General features: G+C 39.9%; 1 protein-coding gene across 2 annotated transcripts; it reads left to right on the top strand.

Annotated features, from left to right (window-relative positions):
* Window positions 1-7,635: 7,635 nt before the first annotated feature.
* Window positions 7,636-11,489, top strand: LOC145434486 (uncharacterized). 2 transcript variants are annotated; one of them, XM_080311853.1, is made up of 5 exons: window positions 7,636-8,981; window positions 9,384-9,506; window positions 9,684-9,741; window positions 10,669-10,834; window positions 11,350-11,489. In XM_080311853.1, exons 2-5 carry the CDS (start codon window positions 9,467-9,469, stop codon window positions 11,407-11,409), a joined length of 324 nt encoding a protein of 107 aa, XP_080167979.1. In that variant the 5' UTR covers window positions 7,636-8,981; window positions 9,384-9,466; the 3' UTR covers window positions 11,410-11,489. The 2 variants fall into 2 exon arrangements, with proteins under 2 accessions (XP_080167979.1, XP_080167975.1); XM_080311849.1 differs by lacking the exons at window positions 7,636-8,981; window positions 9,384-9,506 and having other exon boundaries at window positions 9,531-9,741.
* The last annotated feature ends 9,176 nt before the right edge of the window (window positions 11,490-20,665 follow it).

Genomic DNA, 20,665 nt, shown 5'->3' with positions numbered 1-20,665 from the left:
GAGCCATATATGGCTCGCGAGCCATAGGTTCCCGACCACTGTATTAGATGGTATGACTCATATACACGCATTATAGCTTATTCCTGCCTATAGCACTTAAGGACATATTGACTAATTCTGGCCCGGTTGCCCGATTGACAGGTATATTCATCCTTTAGTATCATATGCCCTCTAAGCTCTAGAGCAGACCTGGGCAAAGTGCGACCAGCGGGCCAAATGCGGCCCGCGATGCTATACTCCGCGGCTTGCGGCCCATAAAGCCTACTTTTGAATGTTGTTGCGTGGAATAAAACCATAGGCTGTATACACTGAAGCGGAACGGAAATTGGTTTACTTTGAAGCGAATACGCAGTCACAAGAAGTCATTGTTTCCATAATTTAGTTCAAACCTCGTTTATACTATGAGACATCATCATCCATAAAGGATGAACGGGCATGTCAGAAAAACAAAGCAGAAAGCTGAAATTCAAAGACGGTATGGAGAACTAAACACAGAGCTCAAACCCCCAATTTGAGGGGGCCCTAACTTGAAGATGCCCAAATTTATTTCGTAAACTAACCAAAATTTTAGAGTATTTTTCAGATGTATAAAACTTATTCCAATTTCTTCGCGATTCGCGCGATTTAGCGCGGTTGGGTGTCTTGATATTAATATGGGTACCCCTCTACCCGAAAAAACGCTTAATTTATTGAGATCAGCATGATTATTATTTCGGCGTCGGCCGTTGCCGCGTCACGATACATCAAGACGTTGACAAAAACGTTTGGGCGCACATGCAACTCTGCGTAGTGTGCTGCTAAAAGGCACGGCGGCTAAGAAACGTTGACAAACAGTACCGCCTCATGTTGGAAATAAAATTAATACGCTGGAGAACATTACTAAACATTTTGAATCGGCCCACCAACGAATATTCTGTTACTCAATTGGTCCGCGGAGAAAAATAATTGCCCACCCCCGCTCTATGGCAAAACAGTGATCACTCCATGACCCACATTTGCTGATGTCGAAAAAGCTAGCTAATTTTGTTGTTTTCCCTGGTCTGTAATCATCGTATGAATATAGTCATTTTACCCCTCAAATATCAATATTATCAGTACGTCCTCGTCCATTTTGAGGATAAGAAACGTCTCAGAATGGGACGAAACACTCTTCCATGGTACATTGCCTATTTCCAACTATCCATCACCATACATACTACTAACACATATTGTATTAAGAGGTAACAGCGAAACCTGGTCGTCCACAATACAACTCAACGAAGGAACATGTAAGCAGGGCAATTTTGCGAGTCAGCTCGGAGAAGTCGCTTTACGTCAACGAAGACCGCTTAAAGTTCAAGTCGAGTCAGACATGTAAACAGGCCTATTGACTCGAGTGAAAGTCGAGTCAATACACAAATTGATCCGGTCGCTGGCCGGATCCGGCTCGCGGGCCGTATGTTGCCCACCCCTGGTCTACATTGTGTGTCCGCGCACCGCAGGCCAAATGAGGCATGCGAATAAATGTCGATTTCGATTGGTGTGATGCAATTGAGAAAGTTATGGTGGATTAGGAACCGAGCCAAAAAACACCAAGATATGCATATGCTGAAACAGCACACGAACATTTTCGACACAACTTCTCTATCACCTGAGAATAATATTTTCGTGCTTGGCGCTACTTTTCTACACCTAATGTAGCCTATGTGCGTCCCGCAATCCTGGCCTACTTGTCAAAAAGGTCGCACAGGCAGCCTACTGTTCTACATATTGATGCCACGCGTGACATCCAAAATTAACCAACTTCTCAAGAGATGATACAAATCAGAACCTTTAACCAAACCTACCACCACGAGGTGTGCAGGTGCCGAGCTTAGTCGATGAATGTAATGAAACGGTCAATGGATATCACGTCTAACACTTGTATACGTAGTATTGGCATCTGTTGACGCTAATTGATCGGTCGCCATTAATGCTATTCATCTCATTCGATTAATTAGCATCGCGTAATGAGGGCGCATTTGAAGTCTAGCAACTATAATAACATCCTTAGCCAATCTCACTACATTCATATGCGCTACTAAATCCGACATCGTCGTACCGTAAGAGGAAATACAAGCGGAGCAGTGCTTTTGCTTACACTTCACTTTTAGAGAACCAGCGGCTCCAGTGGTAGGTGACTCAAAATGAGGCAGAGCGTCGCACTTCTCTGTCATACTTATTTATCTACCGCTCGATGTCACAAGTAGGCTACGACGTGATGATTGACGATGGAGCGATTGAGTGATTGAGAGAATTTGCGAGTTCATGGATATGACGCAATAATACTGATACCTTGTTAACACTTAACGGTGCAGACGTTACGACAATTGATATGTACCAACATCATAGCGCAATTGTATTTCCGACTCGCGTTCGCAACTTCCTATCAATCAGTAGAGCAGGGGTTCTCAACCCGCGGCCCGCAGGCGGTTATTTTGCTTACCGCGACGTCTTTCATCACGAACGCAATTACTACAGGCACTGTATTGTTACATATTAATTGTATTTGTAATCATCATTGACAATTAACTCATTCGTTGTTGTGTTCTAGTTTCTTGATATTTGCTCGAGTTGATTGTTATTGTATTGAATCGGTATTCCGCTGTACTCTTGTTCCAAGAGAATCCCGCTGTAGTGTAGTACACTTTTACACCGCGAATGGCTTGTACAGAAACACACCAGCGTATGGGAGGGGTATGCGACGAATGCGGCCGCATCCCCAAATGTTTGGAATTTTTGGCAAATTGATTATTTTAGTTTCACTATAACTTCAAAAGAATACTCTAATCTGCTTCATTACTATATTACATTAGCATTGACAGAAAATTGTACAATATACGTGGAGTAGGTATATATTTATAGTAACAGGTATATTTTTTCAAGGCAATACATTCATTGCAGTATATGTTATTAATTCGAGGACTTTTCGTATGCCCTTTATGGAGTTAACGGCACCATGACAAGCGTATGAAGCGAGCATCAAAATTTCCATTATCCACATATTTTGATTGAGGTTTCAGCATATTATGACCGTATCCGCATATCCGCTATGTAATTGATGGACATTGGGCAATCTTCCCCCAGATTAGCTTGGAACTCGCATAGTTGGGTTTCCCAGATCTTCAGAAATGGTTTCCACATATTTATGATCTTGGTTTCTACATATTATGACCGTATGACAGTCCGCTATGTCATCGATGGAGATTGGCCAATCTTCTGTCAAATTAGCCTGGAACGCGCATGGTTGGCCTTTCGTCTCTTTAGAAATGTTTTCCACATATTCATGATCCTGGTTTCTACATACCGGATATTATGACCGTATCACTGTCCGCTATGTCATCAATGGACATTGGGCAATCTTCTGTCAAATTAGCCTGGAACATGCATGGTTGGCCTTTCCTCTCCTTAGAAATGTTTTTCTACATACTTATGATCCTGGTTTCAGCATATTATGACCGTATCACTGTCCACTATGTCACCTATGGACATTCGGCAATCCTCCATCAGATTAGCCCGGAACTCGAATGGATGGCGTTCCCCTCTTCAGACATCTTTTCCACTTACTTAGATCTTAGTTTCAGCATATTATGGCCGTCGATGGACCATCTGCACCAAATCTTCCATCTTCTTATGGCCGTAAAGTCGATATTTTACGCTTCTTCTTCTATGGCATAAGATATTCATATTTCTAAATCATAAAACCTGTTATGAGATAATAATGATTGACACCAGACTTGCAATCTAATTCTTTATTAGAATAACTTCTAGATTCGGTCAGCCCAACGTACTAATAGAAAACGTTACCGGTACGGTACGTAACCTGCATTTTTCTTTGAAACAATAACTGTACCTACATTTTCTTGCAAAGCAATAAGTTTAAAAATGTGAAGGAAGTTAAATTCATGGATTTCCTAAGTATGCAGCTTTCAGGATGCTAAATTTCTTATTGCTCATCAACGAGTTTTGGTCATCGCCAAAAATAACACGACAAGCTGGACGTAGTAGACTCGTCAGTAGTGGTCACTGGGTTGGAACAAAACATTAGAGGTCATAGGTGAACGAACATGTTCAGTCTATCAATCCGGATATGAGATGAACACGACTGACGTCGCATAAACCAAGGGACAATTTCTGCATAAGGTAAAAATGATATCATATCGTTAAACTTGAATCATATCTTGGAAAAGGCAATCTAATATCACAGGCATTATTGCAGCTATGGTTCATCGCACACTAATCCAACAGAATGTATGTTTGGTTTGTTGGCTCATGTCATACCTATCTCTGCCACTTTATTTATGCCGAATTGCAATGAAAAATGTCATTGTCTTTTGTGTTAGCTGAGGGTGTGTTGGTTGAGGGGGAATAAGAAGTGTCGCGATGTCGGGAATTTGTTGGATTCAAAATTTATACAGAAAGCAGGTTAGCTGTATGTCTCTTTCAATCGGGATTTTGCATGAAATTATGTTAGCTTTGATGATAAGCAGTATATAAACTAGTTCTTGTAGTTTTCGCCTATCAGGTATACGGTATTCTCCACCATGTAAGTGGAGATCAGTTGCTCGCTAACTTGAGAAATAGTAAATAATAGTGTATCTACTAAAAAGTCGGTAAAGGTTTTGAATTTTACCCAGGTAATCCAATGGATAATCATCAAAAGAGAAAGTTTTCGGACATCAACCGACATGCATCGACAAATTTTACAATGCTACAATCCAAAGAAATAGCCTATGGCGATGAGAAACAGGAGATTTCAATCCAACTCTTCTAAACGAAATCTCAAGTCTTCAAAACTCATCCCTGGATAACTTGTAACAAAAATGACAAGACTATGAAACGCTGTCCATGCCTGAAATTCAACAAATCAAATGATGGATGCAAGTATTCGCATTGGAGGATGCCTCATAAATTGGTTAATCATGCAAAGTGCAAGACTCATCTTACAACGATGGAAAAATTCTGACTGCGGTTCTGAAAGTGCACTTTCGAAGTTGAAAAGACTAAAAAACATCTCAGATAGACTATGGGTCAAGCACAACTTATCAACATGGCGGTATTTTACCTATCGTCAATATTGAGCACATCATTGATGTAAGTCTATTTGGTATGCATCATGGCAGTGGCTGAGACAAATACTTTTTTTGAATTGGTGATACTGACTGCCCATAAATATCCGAGCCTTGAAATAATTTTGGATTTCGCTTCAGTGATGGGTTATCTTGCTTTGACTGTATTGCAGTTTGTCCTAAATATGGGTAAAGTTCTTCCCACCGCGTCATTTACACTATTAGGTGCTTTATAACTACTTTTGTCGCTCACCGTCTATTTGGGCAAAAAAAATTCGCATCCCCAAAAGTTTTTTCTCCCATACACCTATGCAGAAACAAGATCGAGGAACGGGAAATTAAACAGCGAAAACTGGGTTTGTAACGTAGCTCTGCATGGAAAAATCAATCTGCTTTCTCAGATATAAATGGAAAACCGATGTGTTATATTTGTCGAAGAACATTTGTCGTAACGAAGCGTAGTAGCTTAAAATGATATCACCGCAGTTTCTTCTGTATAGTTATAGGCTACATATTGCCTGATCTTAGAAAACGTTACCAGCTAGGTGTCAAGCCGGAAATCCATATTTAGAGACGTTGTTAAAGTTGCCGACGATGGAACAGATGCATCGTTCAAAATTGCTTGGTATATCGCGAAACCCAAGAAATATGCTAGAAAAGGTGTTATTTCAATAAAACTTTAATATACTGTGCGAATATTCGCTGTTTCCAAATCTTAGCAGCATGTAAAACATCATCGGACAAATTTATCTGTTATCTGTTATCTGATTCCACCATGACCAGGAGAGTAACAAAAACAATAATGTCATTCGATCCTTTATCGCAGGTTCTGAAACACGTTGCCGCGTATAGAGTCACTTTAGCCACCAAAAATTGGACAAATCCACCGACTTCAGAACTTGCATAGCTATAATTATCTGGTTGCATTCTATCAGAGTGGACATATTTGCAGAGGCAATGCTGGCAGGCCAAACGTGGGGAGGGGAACAGCGTAAATCATCAACTTGACCAAGCTGACTTCTGTAACTATTGGTGCATGGCTTCCGCCATGTAAGGAAAGAAGAAGGGTTGATTGGTTTGCTCAGAAATGATCCCGAACGCCTGACTTCTTCTCATACCACTGAGAGCTCAAAGTGATATGGCCTCTGTCACGAAAAAGTTACCGTAATTTTAAACTTTCTCGCTGACGCATTTAAACATGCAGTTCGGTTATATGGTGGAAGGGATAATTTAAAGGTGCATATACCGGACCAATGCCGGATGACACCTATTCTCGCAAAAAACAGCAACCGCAAATTTACGAACGCTGTCCATGCCTGAGAATGCTTAAAAGTGTACTAAATGCCCGTATACGACTGGTAAATAGTATACAGTAGCCTAAATTAAATAGTAGCCCATAAATACATGGCAATAATGTTCTACGGCCTGCAGCGTTTTTCGCTGTTATAATGCGGCCCGTTATACAGGGGAAGTTGAGAACCTCTGCAGTAGAGTAATCGCATTTTTACGAAATAATAGATTGAAAATACAATCCAATCGATTACGATCACGATTACTTCGCAAATTTTTCAAATGTAATCGATTGCGAATACGATTACTAGAAAATGCAGTAATCGTCGTAATTGATTACGATTACTAAACACGATTACCCCATGTCGGCTTTTGAGCTGTAATGGGGGACTAGAGTCCCAGTAAGATTCCCATTCAATTTTTCGAAAAAGGTGTGACTTAATGGGGAATTCTGACTGCAAATTCGGAATCTCCATGGTCAAATTAAGTAAAGCCGAATGATTGTTAGATAAAAGTTGAAAAATGTCGCCTAGTGTAGTAAGTCGCCGACGGTTTTCGTATATATAGAAGAAGGTCGTTGCCTTTTGGCGTTACATGGCGTTCAAACGAATTGTTTAAACGGATACACCGTTCCCTTCGGGGTTAAAATGTTTGGGTCGGATTAGCCTTCTGTTAGGAAGCAGATCCAACCGGAAGACGATGATATTTGCGATCGCGCTGAAAGTTGCAGTATAGTTGATAAGATTACTGCCAGAGAACATGCGCCACCCGCCGCCCAATAGTGTTGAAAATGCAACAAGTGGTGTGTCGTATACCGATAGAAATAGTTTGAAGATTTTGGTGGCCGGTACAGAAAGGTCGATTAGGTAATATCTTCCCACCGCAGTAAACAGTGCAATATTTCATCTTGTTGGTAGTTCGGAATCCATTCGTATGCTTACCTCTGGTGATCTGCTTAGTGCTTATCTCTGGCGCTAATAACTCTAGACAAGTAAAGAAACTCCTGGAATGCGATCCGCTTACTCATGGCGATTAACACATCTGTTTCTTGCTCTAACCCCCGGCGGCAATCGCTGTAATCTCGGACTTTTTCGTAGCCTTGTCGGCAGGGATGGTGTGAACCTCTGAAAGGTTCAGGTTCGTGTGAACGCGAACCTTTTTGAAAGGTTCTGTGTGAACACGAACGTGAACCTCATGACGTGACGTGACGTCATATTGCTAATTCTAACCCTGTATTCAATGAAGTGATAGCCTACACTGTTAGAAAAATTAGTAAATTTACACCTATTAATTAGTAAAACAAATACGAATTGCTGTAGTAACATAATTTACTATCGTTTTTAGTCAACCCGTCAATTATTACTATGATACGGATTATTGGTACTGTGTATCAATCCTCCTGAATGACTAAATATTGATCATTTTCAGACCATGAGATTTGCGAACCACGAAATTTGCGTATTTATTCTTCAAAAATAAAGCGTAAAAGGAGATCTGAGGTATACATATAGGCCAAGCCTCAGCTGTGATGATACCGTAATTCATCATCAACGGCTCAGAATTTATAGTAATTGGTATTATTCGATTGCTATTGTCACACCGAATTTGAAAATCCAATTATTATCGGCAGAGCATCAGAACTCAGAATCGCGCCAAATCACCCAGGAATGAAATTCGGCATAGTTACGTAACAATCCAAGAATTTGTGTTCACCAGGTCGTGACAAGTTACTGATTCACGTGCTAGGATGTAGGTCTGTAGGTGTTGCCGTCGCATGTCAGGCGAAATCTCGGATTTAGGAGGAAGCTGTGTTGGTGTCTAACTAAAGAAATGGTAGTAGATTTGAAATGCCCGGTGGTCATCTGCGGTATGGAACTTTCTTCAACATCAGATATCTTTTGTCACCTGAAAAGCCATATTGGAAGCGGATTATTCGTCAAGTGTCCTTATCTGCACTGTTCCAAGAGGTATGACGTGATATCGTCATTTTCCAGTCATGTTAGCCGATATCATACCGTTTCGGATCAGACCAATGTGATTCAGCCAACTAACCATAATACTGCTAGTACAAGCCAGAGTTCAATCGCCCAGGATCTGTTGTCTGCTGCCGATGTAACGAGCGACAACGCTCAGGAAGAGAAATTTAGGAATGATAACCCGAGCATTATGTTTGCAATGAGGATGGAGTACAAAAACCTCATTCCTTCAACTACAGTGCAAGACATCATGGCTGAGCTGCGTAAGCTATTAGCTTCCCATTGTGACGAGATTGTAAAACAGGTTAAAGCCTCAATCATGGAGCAAGAAAATACAGAACTTACCAGTACATCTCACTGAGCGCTGACCAGAAATGTCTTATCGAAGAAAGCAGAAAGGCAGTTCCAGACAGAGAGAAAGTGAGAATGCTAATGTAAACTACATACCGTATCCATTCCAAAGAAAGACAATCAATCAACCTGCTGCAGTATCAACAATCTGAGAAATGTGGCCCTTTCTCTTTGAAGTTGAGTTCATGTTTCAACATTATGGTATTCTCACTGGGACAGGAAATTCCAAGCAATTCTTAATTTGCAAGATGGACAATAACTGGCCTCGCATTCAAAAGTAAGCAAGATTTTTTTGTAATCTCATAAATAGGCTACACACTATAGGGCTGTTCAAAAAATGAAATTCCTTCAGATTTCACTGGCTACTTGATAAAATTGTTGGGTTGGTTAAAAAAATGCTTCACACCATTTTTGGCTCAATCCTAACCGGTAGAAGCGTGATTCTTGTAGTAGAAAGTTTTGAAATTATCATTAAAAAATAAAAATTTCAAAAATTTTCTGTCCACCCCATAAAATTGTTAGGCTGTCAGTAGAGATGATGCATACTAAATTTGGCTCAATTCCAACCACTAGAAGCAAAGTTACTGCAGTAGAAAAATTTTTCAAAGACAATTATATCAACGTGATACCTGTTATCTTTTCTCTCATTTTAAATAAATGCTAATTGTACTCTTCACAGGACATTAAAAAATGACGGCGCAGAAAGTACAGAAACACTGTCAAGACTTTCAACTATATCGGAGATAACGAAATCAGAATCATATGCTTCCTCTCTTGGCATCCTCAATTGTTCAAAAGAATGGTTAGTATTATATTAGCCCCAAAACCTATTTTGTGAATGTTTCCAATGTAGTTCTGTTCTATTGTTGGTGTAATAACTTTGTTTAATAATCTTGTTGTTGCCTGTCCTCCGGTAAAGACTTTCACTACACAAAAATGATATTGGAATCATTGCTCACACATGCATATCTGTTTTCAGGAAATTGCTCAAGATTTAATGGCAGATACGCCGAACCACCCATTCTTGATTACAATCGGTAAGTATTTATGTATATAAAGTATGGGTCACGTTCACACTGATGACTAACTGACTGTTACTGAATTTATTGCAAGTATAAAGTCATCGTGCGAATCTCATGGACTTAGGTCGGGCATAATGATTTGAGCCTCAAATTGAATTAAGTATTAAATCATTGCATGTTGAAACCAGTTTGTAGTGTAAAAATGATTGCCCACCCCTGCTATTGTCAGTAAGTGACATGCACAGAATAGCGGCATAAGTCTCGATTATGAAAATGTGTCCGGTTTTGTATTGCACAAGTCGGTTTGATATGAATGTAAAAATCGTCTAATTTTTGGTTTCGCTGGAAATTTGTTACCTCCGCGGGTGTGCGTGGTGTAGAGATAGGGAGTGCGAGCAAGTTGGTACCACTGATAAGACAGTCACAGGTACTCACTATCTTGTCAATAGTTATGCCGTAGTTGTGAATATGAAAAACTTCCCATACCTACTTTACAAAATCTGAACACTTGAAAGTCAGTAGTTCTGCCCATCACTGTTTCGTACAAGTGGAAGTAGTCAAATGCCACAACCACTAGAATATAAGTAGCTCAAGTAGGCAACATTGGCAAACCTACTTGAGTATGCCAAAATAATAGATATAGATATACTTGATTACTGACCAGCGCCTCTGGTTGTCTGCACAGTCTCTATTTCATAACCTAGCCAATGGCGTTAGATGTGCTGCATACTAACAATGCATTTTTGTGTTAGTCATGGATCCTGAGAGGATAATTAACCTTATATTGATGCCTGGCTCTTTTGAAGTGCCTACTAGCACTACACTCGAGTGGTTGGATTTTTATGCTTCTTCTACTCGTAATTGAGTATAAATTTATGACAGTAGCCATACATCTAGTTGAGTAGCAGCGCTGACTACTTTACAACTTTTGTTCATTTTCAGGCTCATCGAACTACAATGTGAAGGAGTTTGTGGTAACTGCCGAAAGATCAATGATATTCACCACGGACTCCTTCTACGTTGCTTTGGCGTATCTGTTCGTCACATTCTATGTTTTCAACCTGGAATACCCGAGCGAACTAACAGCCACGTTGGAGTTTATGTAAAGGTAAGCTGAGTGAGAGTTAGACTATCAAATGTCAACCCGTAATGGCAATGACTGATTATGTTTCTTCGCTCGGCTCAGCTGCTTGCGTTCACTGCTGGGCAGTGCAAAGGCACCTTTATTGGTGATCTCACAGCTGGCAACTGGGGCGCAAAATATTAATGAATCCGGCCCTAATGAAAAGCTAGTGTAACGGTGATTTCCAAAATAGAAATTAAAATGCGGTATGGGCACTAGAAATGCCTTAAAATCGCCCTGAAAAATCTGACATCTGCAATATTTTAAACAATCAGAGCTCTGCAACACATTGACAATAACAATTAACTATTGTGGTGCTCTGCTTGCTTATAACAATCACAATTTAACACGAAAATGTTAACATATGGGGTACTGGTAGCCCATAGTGAATAGGCTACTGAACTGTGTTAATACAGCAATATAGTTTTGTCTGAAGCAAATTCGCTCTTGTTGATGGCCAGCCCCCAGTTATGTTATAAGATATATTTCATATATTACAGAGTCTTCGCCGAGATTTCCGACGTAGGCGCGAAGTGTTCAAGAAAGAGAAAGACACTTAGAGTTCATCCAAAGGTGATGAAACTCACCGACCTCCTGCGACCACCAATAGAACATGAAAATAAATGCTTTCATGCTGCAACATTTGATTCAATCATTTCCATGGAGTTGTGCGTATTGCCAGGGCGCGAAGTGTTAGAAAACCGCCATGCATATAGCATTAAGTCAATCAATACATTGATTGACACTAGACAGGACTGTGAATTCAGTGCTAGCTTTACTAGTAATTTACTAGAAAGAGTAAAAATATTACTGATTTTTAGTATCAAGGTTACAAGAGTGAGTAGAAATGCTGCTTATCCTGAGTCAGAAAATTTACTAAAATTATAGTAAAAAAATTACTAATTTTTAGTATTTAACGTTACCAGGGTAAGTAAAACTGCTGCCTCGCAATTTGAAGTAAATTTACTAAAATTTTTCTAACAGTGTATATTACTGTACACGATACCTAGCGAAGACTCGGGCCACATAATTTCACATTGCAGAAGTACATATTGGCGTTCTAAACGTCGCTAAATGTATCAACCACGGTAATCAAAGGATATAATAATCGCATAAAATCAATACATTCCGTCGCTTTGCCAACAATTTCGACGAGGACTTACTAGGGAATATAAGCTTACGCCTTAACGGTCTTAGTCAGACCGGACAATGTGTCCGGACTTCGGAGTCTGAGTGTTGCTACATTGATATTGTGCATAGTGTAAAACGGGTTTCTATACTCGCTACCGATACCGCAAACAAGTCATACCTCAGTAGCCAGCACCTTAATCGCACGGATTTGGTTTTAATGATAAAGTAAAGATATGAAGTCAAGATTGACCCCGTACGCCCGCTCGATTTTTACATCAGAATACGATATCAATGTCATTGATTGGTTGCATAAGCACCATTCGCTGACTACGTATATCGCTAGTGATGTTGTGTGATTGCGGGTCAAGCTCACAGCAGAGAGTAACTAAATATTCACAAACGGAAAGCTGGATATTTCGAGAAAGTTTTTGTATGAAAAAAGCAAGTAAAACTTTTAAGATTGTCAAGGTTCATGCTCGTTTAGTTTTGAATTTTTATGCTACCAGCGCCATGCATGGAGTGACCTGCAGTTAAAATGCAATAAGTTTGAACCAAAGATCCTATAATAAAGCGCAAATTACAATTTACCAAAAAGGTTTACAGTGCAGAACCTACCAAGGTTCTGTTGTGAACGCGAACCTCTAAATTTCCGAGGTTCACACACAGAACGCGAACGTGAACGCCATCCCTAGTTACCATATTTGTAAGAAGCAAATTCCGGACACTATTTAGCGCCCAATGGCGGATTTAAAAATGAGTTCTGGCTAGGGCCATTTTTATATGACCTTAAAAAATCAATTATATGACTTAATTTTTGGGAAAATATGACTTTATATGACTTTATGCGAAAATCATGTATTTTTACATGTAACCAACGTCACTCATGGAACTGACGAGTAAAACATGAACAACGTAACAGTAATACGCATCCATTTTTATTTTAAACCACTTTTGTAGTAGTTTCATGTAGTGTGGAATGTTGGAGTCTTTAAAGTTACGATTTGGACGTAAAACTGACTTTAGTAAGGAAAATGACCGCTCCACAGACGCTGATGTTGGTTGACACTTTGCAGTTTTGCATACAGCGCTGGTGAAATGTCTTGTCTTTGTAGCTCCATAATTTGTTTCACATCGTTTTTGTCCAATCGCTTCTTAATGCAATTTTTGAGCTCAAGCGGATCTTTTCCGAATTCGAGGGCATTTAGATCAGCATGAGCCTCTTTGATAGTGTACGTTACATTTTCAGTATCAAGTTTGAAATATTGTTGTAGTGGAAGCATATTTCTGTCACGTCAATTTTGGATCGTTCACTGAATCTTTGACGCTCTTAACAATAACTCCTTCAGCTTCCCATGCGTTGACTATTTCTTTCACTTGTGGAAGTCTCTGAACTTCAAATGACGTCCCACTTCAGTGCACAGAAGTAAAACAGATTGTGTAGCAACACAATGCAATGTGTGACCTCATAATGCAATGTGTGACCTCGTAGGCGTTATCTAGGCTAACCTTACAGTTTGCCTTCGTTCAATCAGAAATTGCCTTACTTTCTTAGTGCGTAGGCTAATTGCTTCAATTGGCACTTTTTATTTAAAGTATAAAACAATATGACTTTATAACTCAAATATGACCTAACCAGGAAAATATGACTTTATATGACTTTATAACTTTCTTAATATACCCCATATGGATGCGGTTTTTGCGTTAAAATTGATTTCACGACTTACTGATGCATAGAAAAAAATATGACTTCAATGACTTTAAATGGCCCTAGTTATGGCACACTTTGTATGTCAATATGACGTCACACTAGCGAAGCTTTGCCTATCCTATCCGCCATAGGATAGGGGGTGACGATCCGGATCAGGAGCCACTATAATGTTAGATCGGTGCATTTATGTGGTTGTGTATTGTAACCAGGATCGAAACACCATTTTTGTCAGCCCTTCCCGTCCAAATAAACATCTGATTTCTATATGCATCTGGTAAATAAATTTTATATATCACTATAAAACTTTGATCATTTCTCCGTAGGTGCGTAGGTGTAGGTGTGTAGGTGTAATGACAAAACTCAAGCACATAGTTCCTAGATCTGTGCTTGGGACAATATACTTTTCGCTTTTTTACTCGTATCTACATCATGCCATATTTGTATGGGGGAATGCTTGTACTTCACATTGTTCTAAAATCCGTACCCTGCAAAACCGAGTCATGCGTTTGATGGCTGGCTTGCCCCATCGAACAGGATTATCCCAGTACTACCGCAAATACAAAATTCCAAAATTTGACGATATTTTTACATTTGAAGTAGCTAAATTTATGCATCAATATTTTTCAAATGAATTGCCTCCTGTGATTAATGATTTATTCGTCCTTGCTCAAACTGTTCACTCAAACAATACCAGATTTTCTTCCCAGGGCAACATCTATTTTCATCGACCCACCAGTAACCTCACAAAGAAATCGATTGACTATGCCGGTCCTGTCATATGGAATGCTACACCCTCATCAATACGGGACCTCCTATACCTCTCCTTCAAAAAGGAATTATTCAGTCACCTCATCCCCCATCACCAATGATCCGCTTGTCTCACACCAAATTTGTAGTTTCATTAGTATTTTATTTTTATGCTGAGCTGAATTGATTGATCCCAACCAATGCATCCAAATTTATGACACAATATCTGTATTTGTTAATGCAGGGTGTGATCTGACTAGTTGACTTTAACGAAATACATTGGTATAACACTATTTTAATAATATTCAATAAGGACTTGGTAAACCTTGCGTAATTCTCTGAACTGAGACCCAATAAGACCTTTGTGAGTCGTATATTTTGTCGTGTGAACGTAGATAACAAAATATGAAATGTTACGATGTTTGGTGCATGTACTCTCTCGTGGCTATGAGAGATAGGTATAGGTAATACTACGTAGAGATATTCATTCATTCATTCATTCATTCATTATTCGCTGATTCGGAAGTCCGTTACATTGCCGTACGTGATTCAATAAAGTTACAAGTCGTGGAGACAGAAACAAAATATATTCGTCAGTGTGGTCCATCGAATACGTGTGCACTAGACAGGCTTCGTGGTACGTCAGCCAACAAGGCCGCACGGCGTGGTTACGCCGGTCCGTCGAACGCAAGGGAACACGCAGCGAATTGTAAACGCAACCTTCTGGAGTCAGATTATACAACTATAACATCTACAAACATTCGCTCTGTGTTATATTGACCCTACCCAGAGTCATATCGGTCTCACTCTGTCCTATAACCGTTAAGTTCATTTATTGTTGTTTCATGTGCAAATGATGTTTTCTTTACGGTTGGACAAATCAATAAATCTCTCTCTCTCTCTCTCTCTCGCCCACATGATCGTAGTTAGCGGGGAAGCTGGTGGAGGATGATAACTTTGAAAATACAGGGAACCGAATTATACATCGTAAAGTTACGTTATGTCACACGGATAAAAGACTATTTATGAGCCTAAATGCAGATCTACACCATCAGGTTGCACATCCGGTGGTGTTCAACCATTCATGGTCGCGACTCCATTTCTAATTCGAAAATGTTTGTGGCCCTGCTCAGACTTACGACCTATTTTGGAAGCTGATTACGTTCAACATCTTCTCGAATCCCAGAATAAAGACAAACAACCCCCAGGTTTAGAGCCAATAACTTTGACCATTAAAGCATCTAAATAGCCTAAACCAACTCTAGTAATATACCGTTCTCCTATAGCAGGGCTGGCCAACCTTTTCAGCCAAAGGGCCACATTCGATTGACAAAATATTGCGCGGGCCACTTACCGCGCTAAGCGCGAAAATTTTATGAATTTCATAGGTCAATAATATTGTAACTTGACTATATTGCGGGCCTGCCGTATATCGCTTGGCTAAGTTTGCGAGGACTGGGCTATTCGGCGCATTGACATATCGATATCGAAAGCTGCGACCAAAATGCGTCAATCATTCCGTGCCTAGGTTTCATAGTTAACGGTCTTACTGCGAGCGCAAACGCAAGGTCGCATATGTTGAACGACACTTTGTCTCGTAATCGCGAACATAGTTAGACTCAATCTGATACATTAGGCGTTCTTCCATTTTCACAAAAAGGGCAACAATATTAAAAATAAGGAATCGAGTGACAACATGTTGCGCTAAGCTTGTAGAAAATTTTTACTTTTGATAAATCCATCTCAAATTATTCTGCTTTATTGTAGTGTACGAAGATATACCAATATGGGACTGGCTGATGAATCTGTCAATGCGTCGGAACTGATATTTTTGTCATCACATCTCAAGTGTTGCGGCGAAACTAATCAAATTTTTGGTTGGCCTTGCAAGTTCACAATCTGTGCAATCCATTTTTGATATTAGAAATTTCGGAAATTACCTCGCGGGCCACTCAAAACCTTCTCGCGGGCCACATGTGACCCGCGGGCCACGGGTTGGCCGGCCCTGAGGTAGAGTGTCAGGGTGATTTTTGAACCAGTCGATCGATATCCCGCTAGCGGTTGAACAGAGTATTGAAGTACGTAGAAAAGGAAGAGGTGTTGAATCAGGTTGACTATCCCCCGTTCTACCGACCGAGCTCACATATCTACCAAATCAGAATAGTTGGGTATTTGGTAACGGTTTTCTCGGTGTTGGTATTTATATTTACGAGTATAACTGTAGCACTATGTATTCATAAGTTGAAGTGCTCATTGACGCTGTCATTTTGCAGGTTATCGGTTGCATTGACTGAAGCCATATCCAAATCACAGCTCCAGCAAATATCAAACGAGACTATCAATATAAAAAAGGAGGAGAGTCTATTGTATTGCAAGCTGTTGTTGATGATAATTACTGGTAAGTTCATTGAAAATTGGATTCTTAAACGATGTGATATTGAAACGCGAGCATTACAGTTTCTGGGATATTAATGTAACCATGCCTGGAAGTTGTCACGACGCCTTCATTTTCACAAACGCGCGTATATATGAAAGTATGAACTTGTCACCAAGTGTACGTATCATGCTATTTTTGTCATATTGATCTCTGTAGCGCAATTGTTGTTCCTTTTCTCAGGCTCCAGTGCGAATAAACAACGTGGAGGCTCAATTGCTGATTCTAGGAGACGCTGCTTATCCCCTACTGCCGTGGCTTCCAAAACCCTAAACTAGCTGAAATTTGGCTCTAGCTGAAAGATCTTTTCATGCGTACCAGAGCAGTATCAGGATAATGGTGGAAAATGCATTCGGAAAGTTAAAAGAACGCTGGCGTATCATTGGCAAGAAAATTGATACAAGAATAGACCTGGCTCCCCAAATCATTCCAACATGTTGCGTTCTAAACAATATTTTTGAGCGCTCCCATACCCCTATCAGTGCTGGGTGGACAAGCAGTAATTGCATTTCGTCCCACATGATGTCAAATCCACACCAAGTTGCTGATGTGGCCTCACCCTCTCCACAGCTACCTAATGCAACGGAAGTCCGACTTGTGCTGACCGAACACATTGTCACAAATCTTCCGCTAAGGCGTAGTATAAGACCTCATTTGTGATGAACTCCCTTGACAAATTTGCCAGCGACTCTCTCTCGTTGGATGCCTTGATTTCTTTTTGTTCTGGTAATTGTTTAAGACGATAAAGTCATTTGCAGATATTGTATAGGCGACCGTTTACGTCAGATCATACTGAATGTAGACTCATAGAGCGCAGGTAGCAGTGTTGTGACCTTCGAGTCATAAGTCATCGCTCATTTTTACTCGAGTGATTTTTGAAAGTGACTCGAGTCAAGTCAAATCAATTTTGGAGGTGACTCGATTTGAGGCAAGTTGTCTTTTCGGAGAAGGAATAAGTCATGGCATTTTGTAGCTGGTTAATATTCAGATTTAGGTCGCCATTTATTATGAGCCGAGGGATAAATACAAAGTTAGAAAATATACATGCTGAAAGGCGTTATTTGACTCCCGAATACTGCTAAACGACGTCCTCAAGTCTTTATAATTATCCGTAAAAATAGAGAATAGCAAACGAAACCCCTCAATTTAAGCCTGCGCCAATGCCTGACTAGTAGGATAATATAAAAATTGTCAACTATATTAGAATTCTATAGAACAGAGATAGACACCCTGTTATTATATTAATTTACTACTGCTACAACGTACGCTGTAAGCGGTGCGTGTATTTTTTGCGATTTAACAAGGGAGGTCGAGTAAAACGCAAAATCATTGAATGAATGCGATTTGTGATTTGTAACCATCACAAGTCAGACCAGCGTATCGGGAACAATCCGAACATTTGTAAAGTATAGCGATTTTGATCGACACCAAGTACCCACCTCATGACTTGAAATTGACTCGTATATATTTTGCTATGAGTCACGAGTAAATCCGCATTTCTGAAACGTCAAGTCATTTTTGCAAAGATGGCGGAAATGCGACCATTTTCAATTCTGTAGAAACTCCACATGGCATCAAAACAGTCATCCTCATTTTTGCATTGAATCTGCCAGTCGGCCAATAGTTAACATCAACTGCATCATCATTTCTCGGCTTCGCCTGGCTTTCTTGCTGTAGAGCAATTAGTTCTTCGTGGCTAATCTTCCCATATTCTTCAATATGGCTCAACATGGCTCAACAGTCAATCTTCAAAACTTCCAGATCCTAATGAGTAGTAAGAACATGCTTTCGTTTTTGCCTCAATAGCAAAACAAAAAAATGAAGCATACGTTTTCTCTTATGTTTAGACATTCTTTGCCTATATCGTCCTCTGCTAACAGATGTTGTGGGAGACCCTGGAATCAAGAAAGTAATTGCTGTAACCGCTTTGTGTTAGGTTGCTTGCTTAGAAGAATAAGATACAAGTAGGACACTTTCCTAGAGCATATCCCCATAACGAGAGGACTCAACTATATGACAACTCGGCACTAATTCTTGGTACTCAAGTCATATTTCTGATATCAGTATGTATCTATAAATTTCATCAACTCCTACCACCGTGGTCACTCACAATAATGCTGTCGTCAGCGTCTTCGTTCTGAGTTTGGCGAGCAACACTTGCCAAGCAAATTGAACAGAGATTATCACATACTTCAGGAAAGCTCATTAATACCAAACACTATACCTGTGCCTTCCGAAACCATGAAACTGGTCTCGTTCACTTCCACTGTCACTCTACGATAGAGGTCTCAAACACGCATCCCGAGGGCAGCATGCGGTCCGATACGGCATTTTAAAATTTCAAGTATATGATAGTATATTTAGGTGACATATATCTTTTTTAGATTTAACAACTTGAAGTTCACCCTAAAACTTCTATAAAAATCACTGAAATCTCCACAAACTTCGCTATCACTTCACTACCATGCGGTAGAATATCAGCTATTACGTCACGTTTCTAGTTCGTGATGATAAAACTTGTCCCACGATGATTCGTGACTGCAAATTGTGATTTGGTTTGGTGCGCCCTTTCGTAAAATTACTCGATTTCGGATTGACGGAGGATTAAATAAAAATCACTCGAGTTGAGGTGAGTCAAACGTTAAAATGAGAGATGGACTTGCGACTCGGAACCCGCCCGAATAAACACTAATCTTGAGCCCATCGTAATCGATGCAACTTCTGGGGCTTACTATATTTGCATCTGGTCGTTAAATGATTTAAGTGAATTATGTCAATAATATCGGTTCTTTCATATATTACTATATAATTTGATCATCTCTCCGCTCACATGATCAGTGGTAGTACTGGTGGATGATGATGACTGCGAAAATGCAAGAATGTCCAAACGGCCTACACCGATTCTATGAATAGCCTATACTGTAATCTTGTAATTGTGATAACCATTAGACCTATTTTTGTGACTGAATGTTATTTTTTTTGTGATCGCAGTTTGGCGAGGGTGGTGGTCCCCATATTAAAACCAATATATGTGATACTATATCGTGGGCATAAATTTGCCCACAATAGTATTGTTTATGTTCATTTAGAAAAATAATTATGACCTTACTTCAAAATTCCGGACATTTTGGCATATTTTATAAATTCCTCCCGGACGCAGTTTTGAAAGTGAAATTCCGGACATGTCCGGTAAATTCCGGATGTATGGCAAACCTATAGTAGGGGTTCTGAGTGATTCCAAGCATAATGCCGCAACTCTTCACCTGAGTCCGTTTTATCTCAATGGACTTGAGTAATTTTGAAGTGCACAACCATTGGCATTCTTTGACCCCTGCGACCTATAGCTGGTTATATGCTAGGTGTTGTTTGTTCTCTTTATCCATGTTATTATCGATGGTGAGTAGGGTAAAGTAGACTGCGCTCCACAGCTTTAACACCAATGAATTCTCCGGCGATTGGAGATTTCTATTCCAGGGTTCTTAACCAGGGTCCGTACACATCTTCGTGGTACGAAGCAGCACATCATGGGGTACGAGATGAATTGCGGAATTAGGTCTATATATGCTTTGAACTATTTTCTTCGCCAATTTATTCTACTGGGAAATAGTATTCGCGCTACGCGCGATTTTATGGGAATCGGCTTTCGCAAAATCCAACGCTGATTTAATTTGACTTTGGCAATGACAGTAACAATAGCCTACTTATCACGACAATATCAAAATCCGGATTAGGCAACACCGATCAAATACTCTGATATCAAATCAATCTTGAGTAGATTTTAAAATATTCTACAAAA

Source organism: Botryllus schlosseri, chromosome 1 (genome assembly GCF_051294905.1).
Source record: "Botryllus schlosseri isolate E-star chromosome 1, Bs_hap1, whole genome shotgun sequence".
Taxonomy (NCBI): domain Eukaryota; kingdom Metazoa; phylum Chordata; class Ascidiacea; order Stolidobranchia; family Styelidae; genus Botryllus; species Botryllus schlosseri.
Note: the sequence above shows the minus strand (reverse complement) of the source record. Positions and strands in the feature narration are given on the sequence as shown.

What these genes read in the sequence shown, in the direction of transcription:
- LOC145434486 (XM_080311849.1), top strand. Translation starts at nt 9,641, where the DNA reads ATGATATTGGAATCATTGCTCACACATGCATATCTGTTTTCAGGAAAT. An exon ending in CCCATTCTTGATTACAATCG is followed by an intron (nt 9,742 to 10,668) that starts GTAAGTATTTAT and finishes GTTCATTTTCAG; the next exon opens with GCTCATCGAACTACAATGTG. An exon ending in ACGTTGGAGTTTATGTAAAG is followed by an intron (nt 10,835 to 11,349) that starts GTAAGCTGAGTG and finishes CATATATTACAG; the next exon opens with AGTCTTCGCCGAGATTTCCG.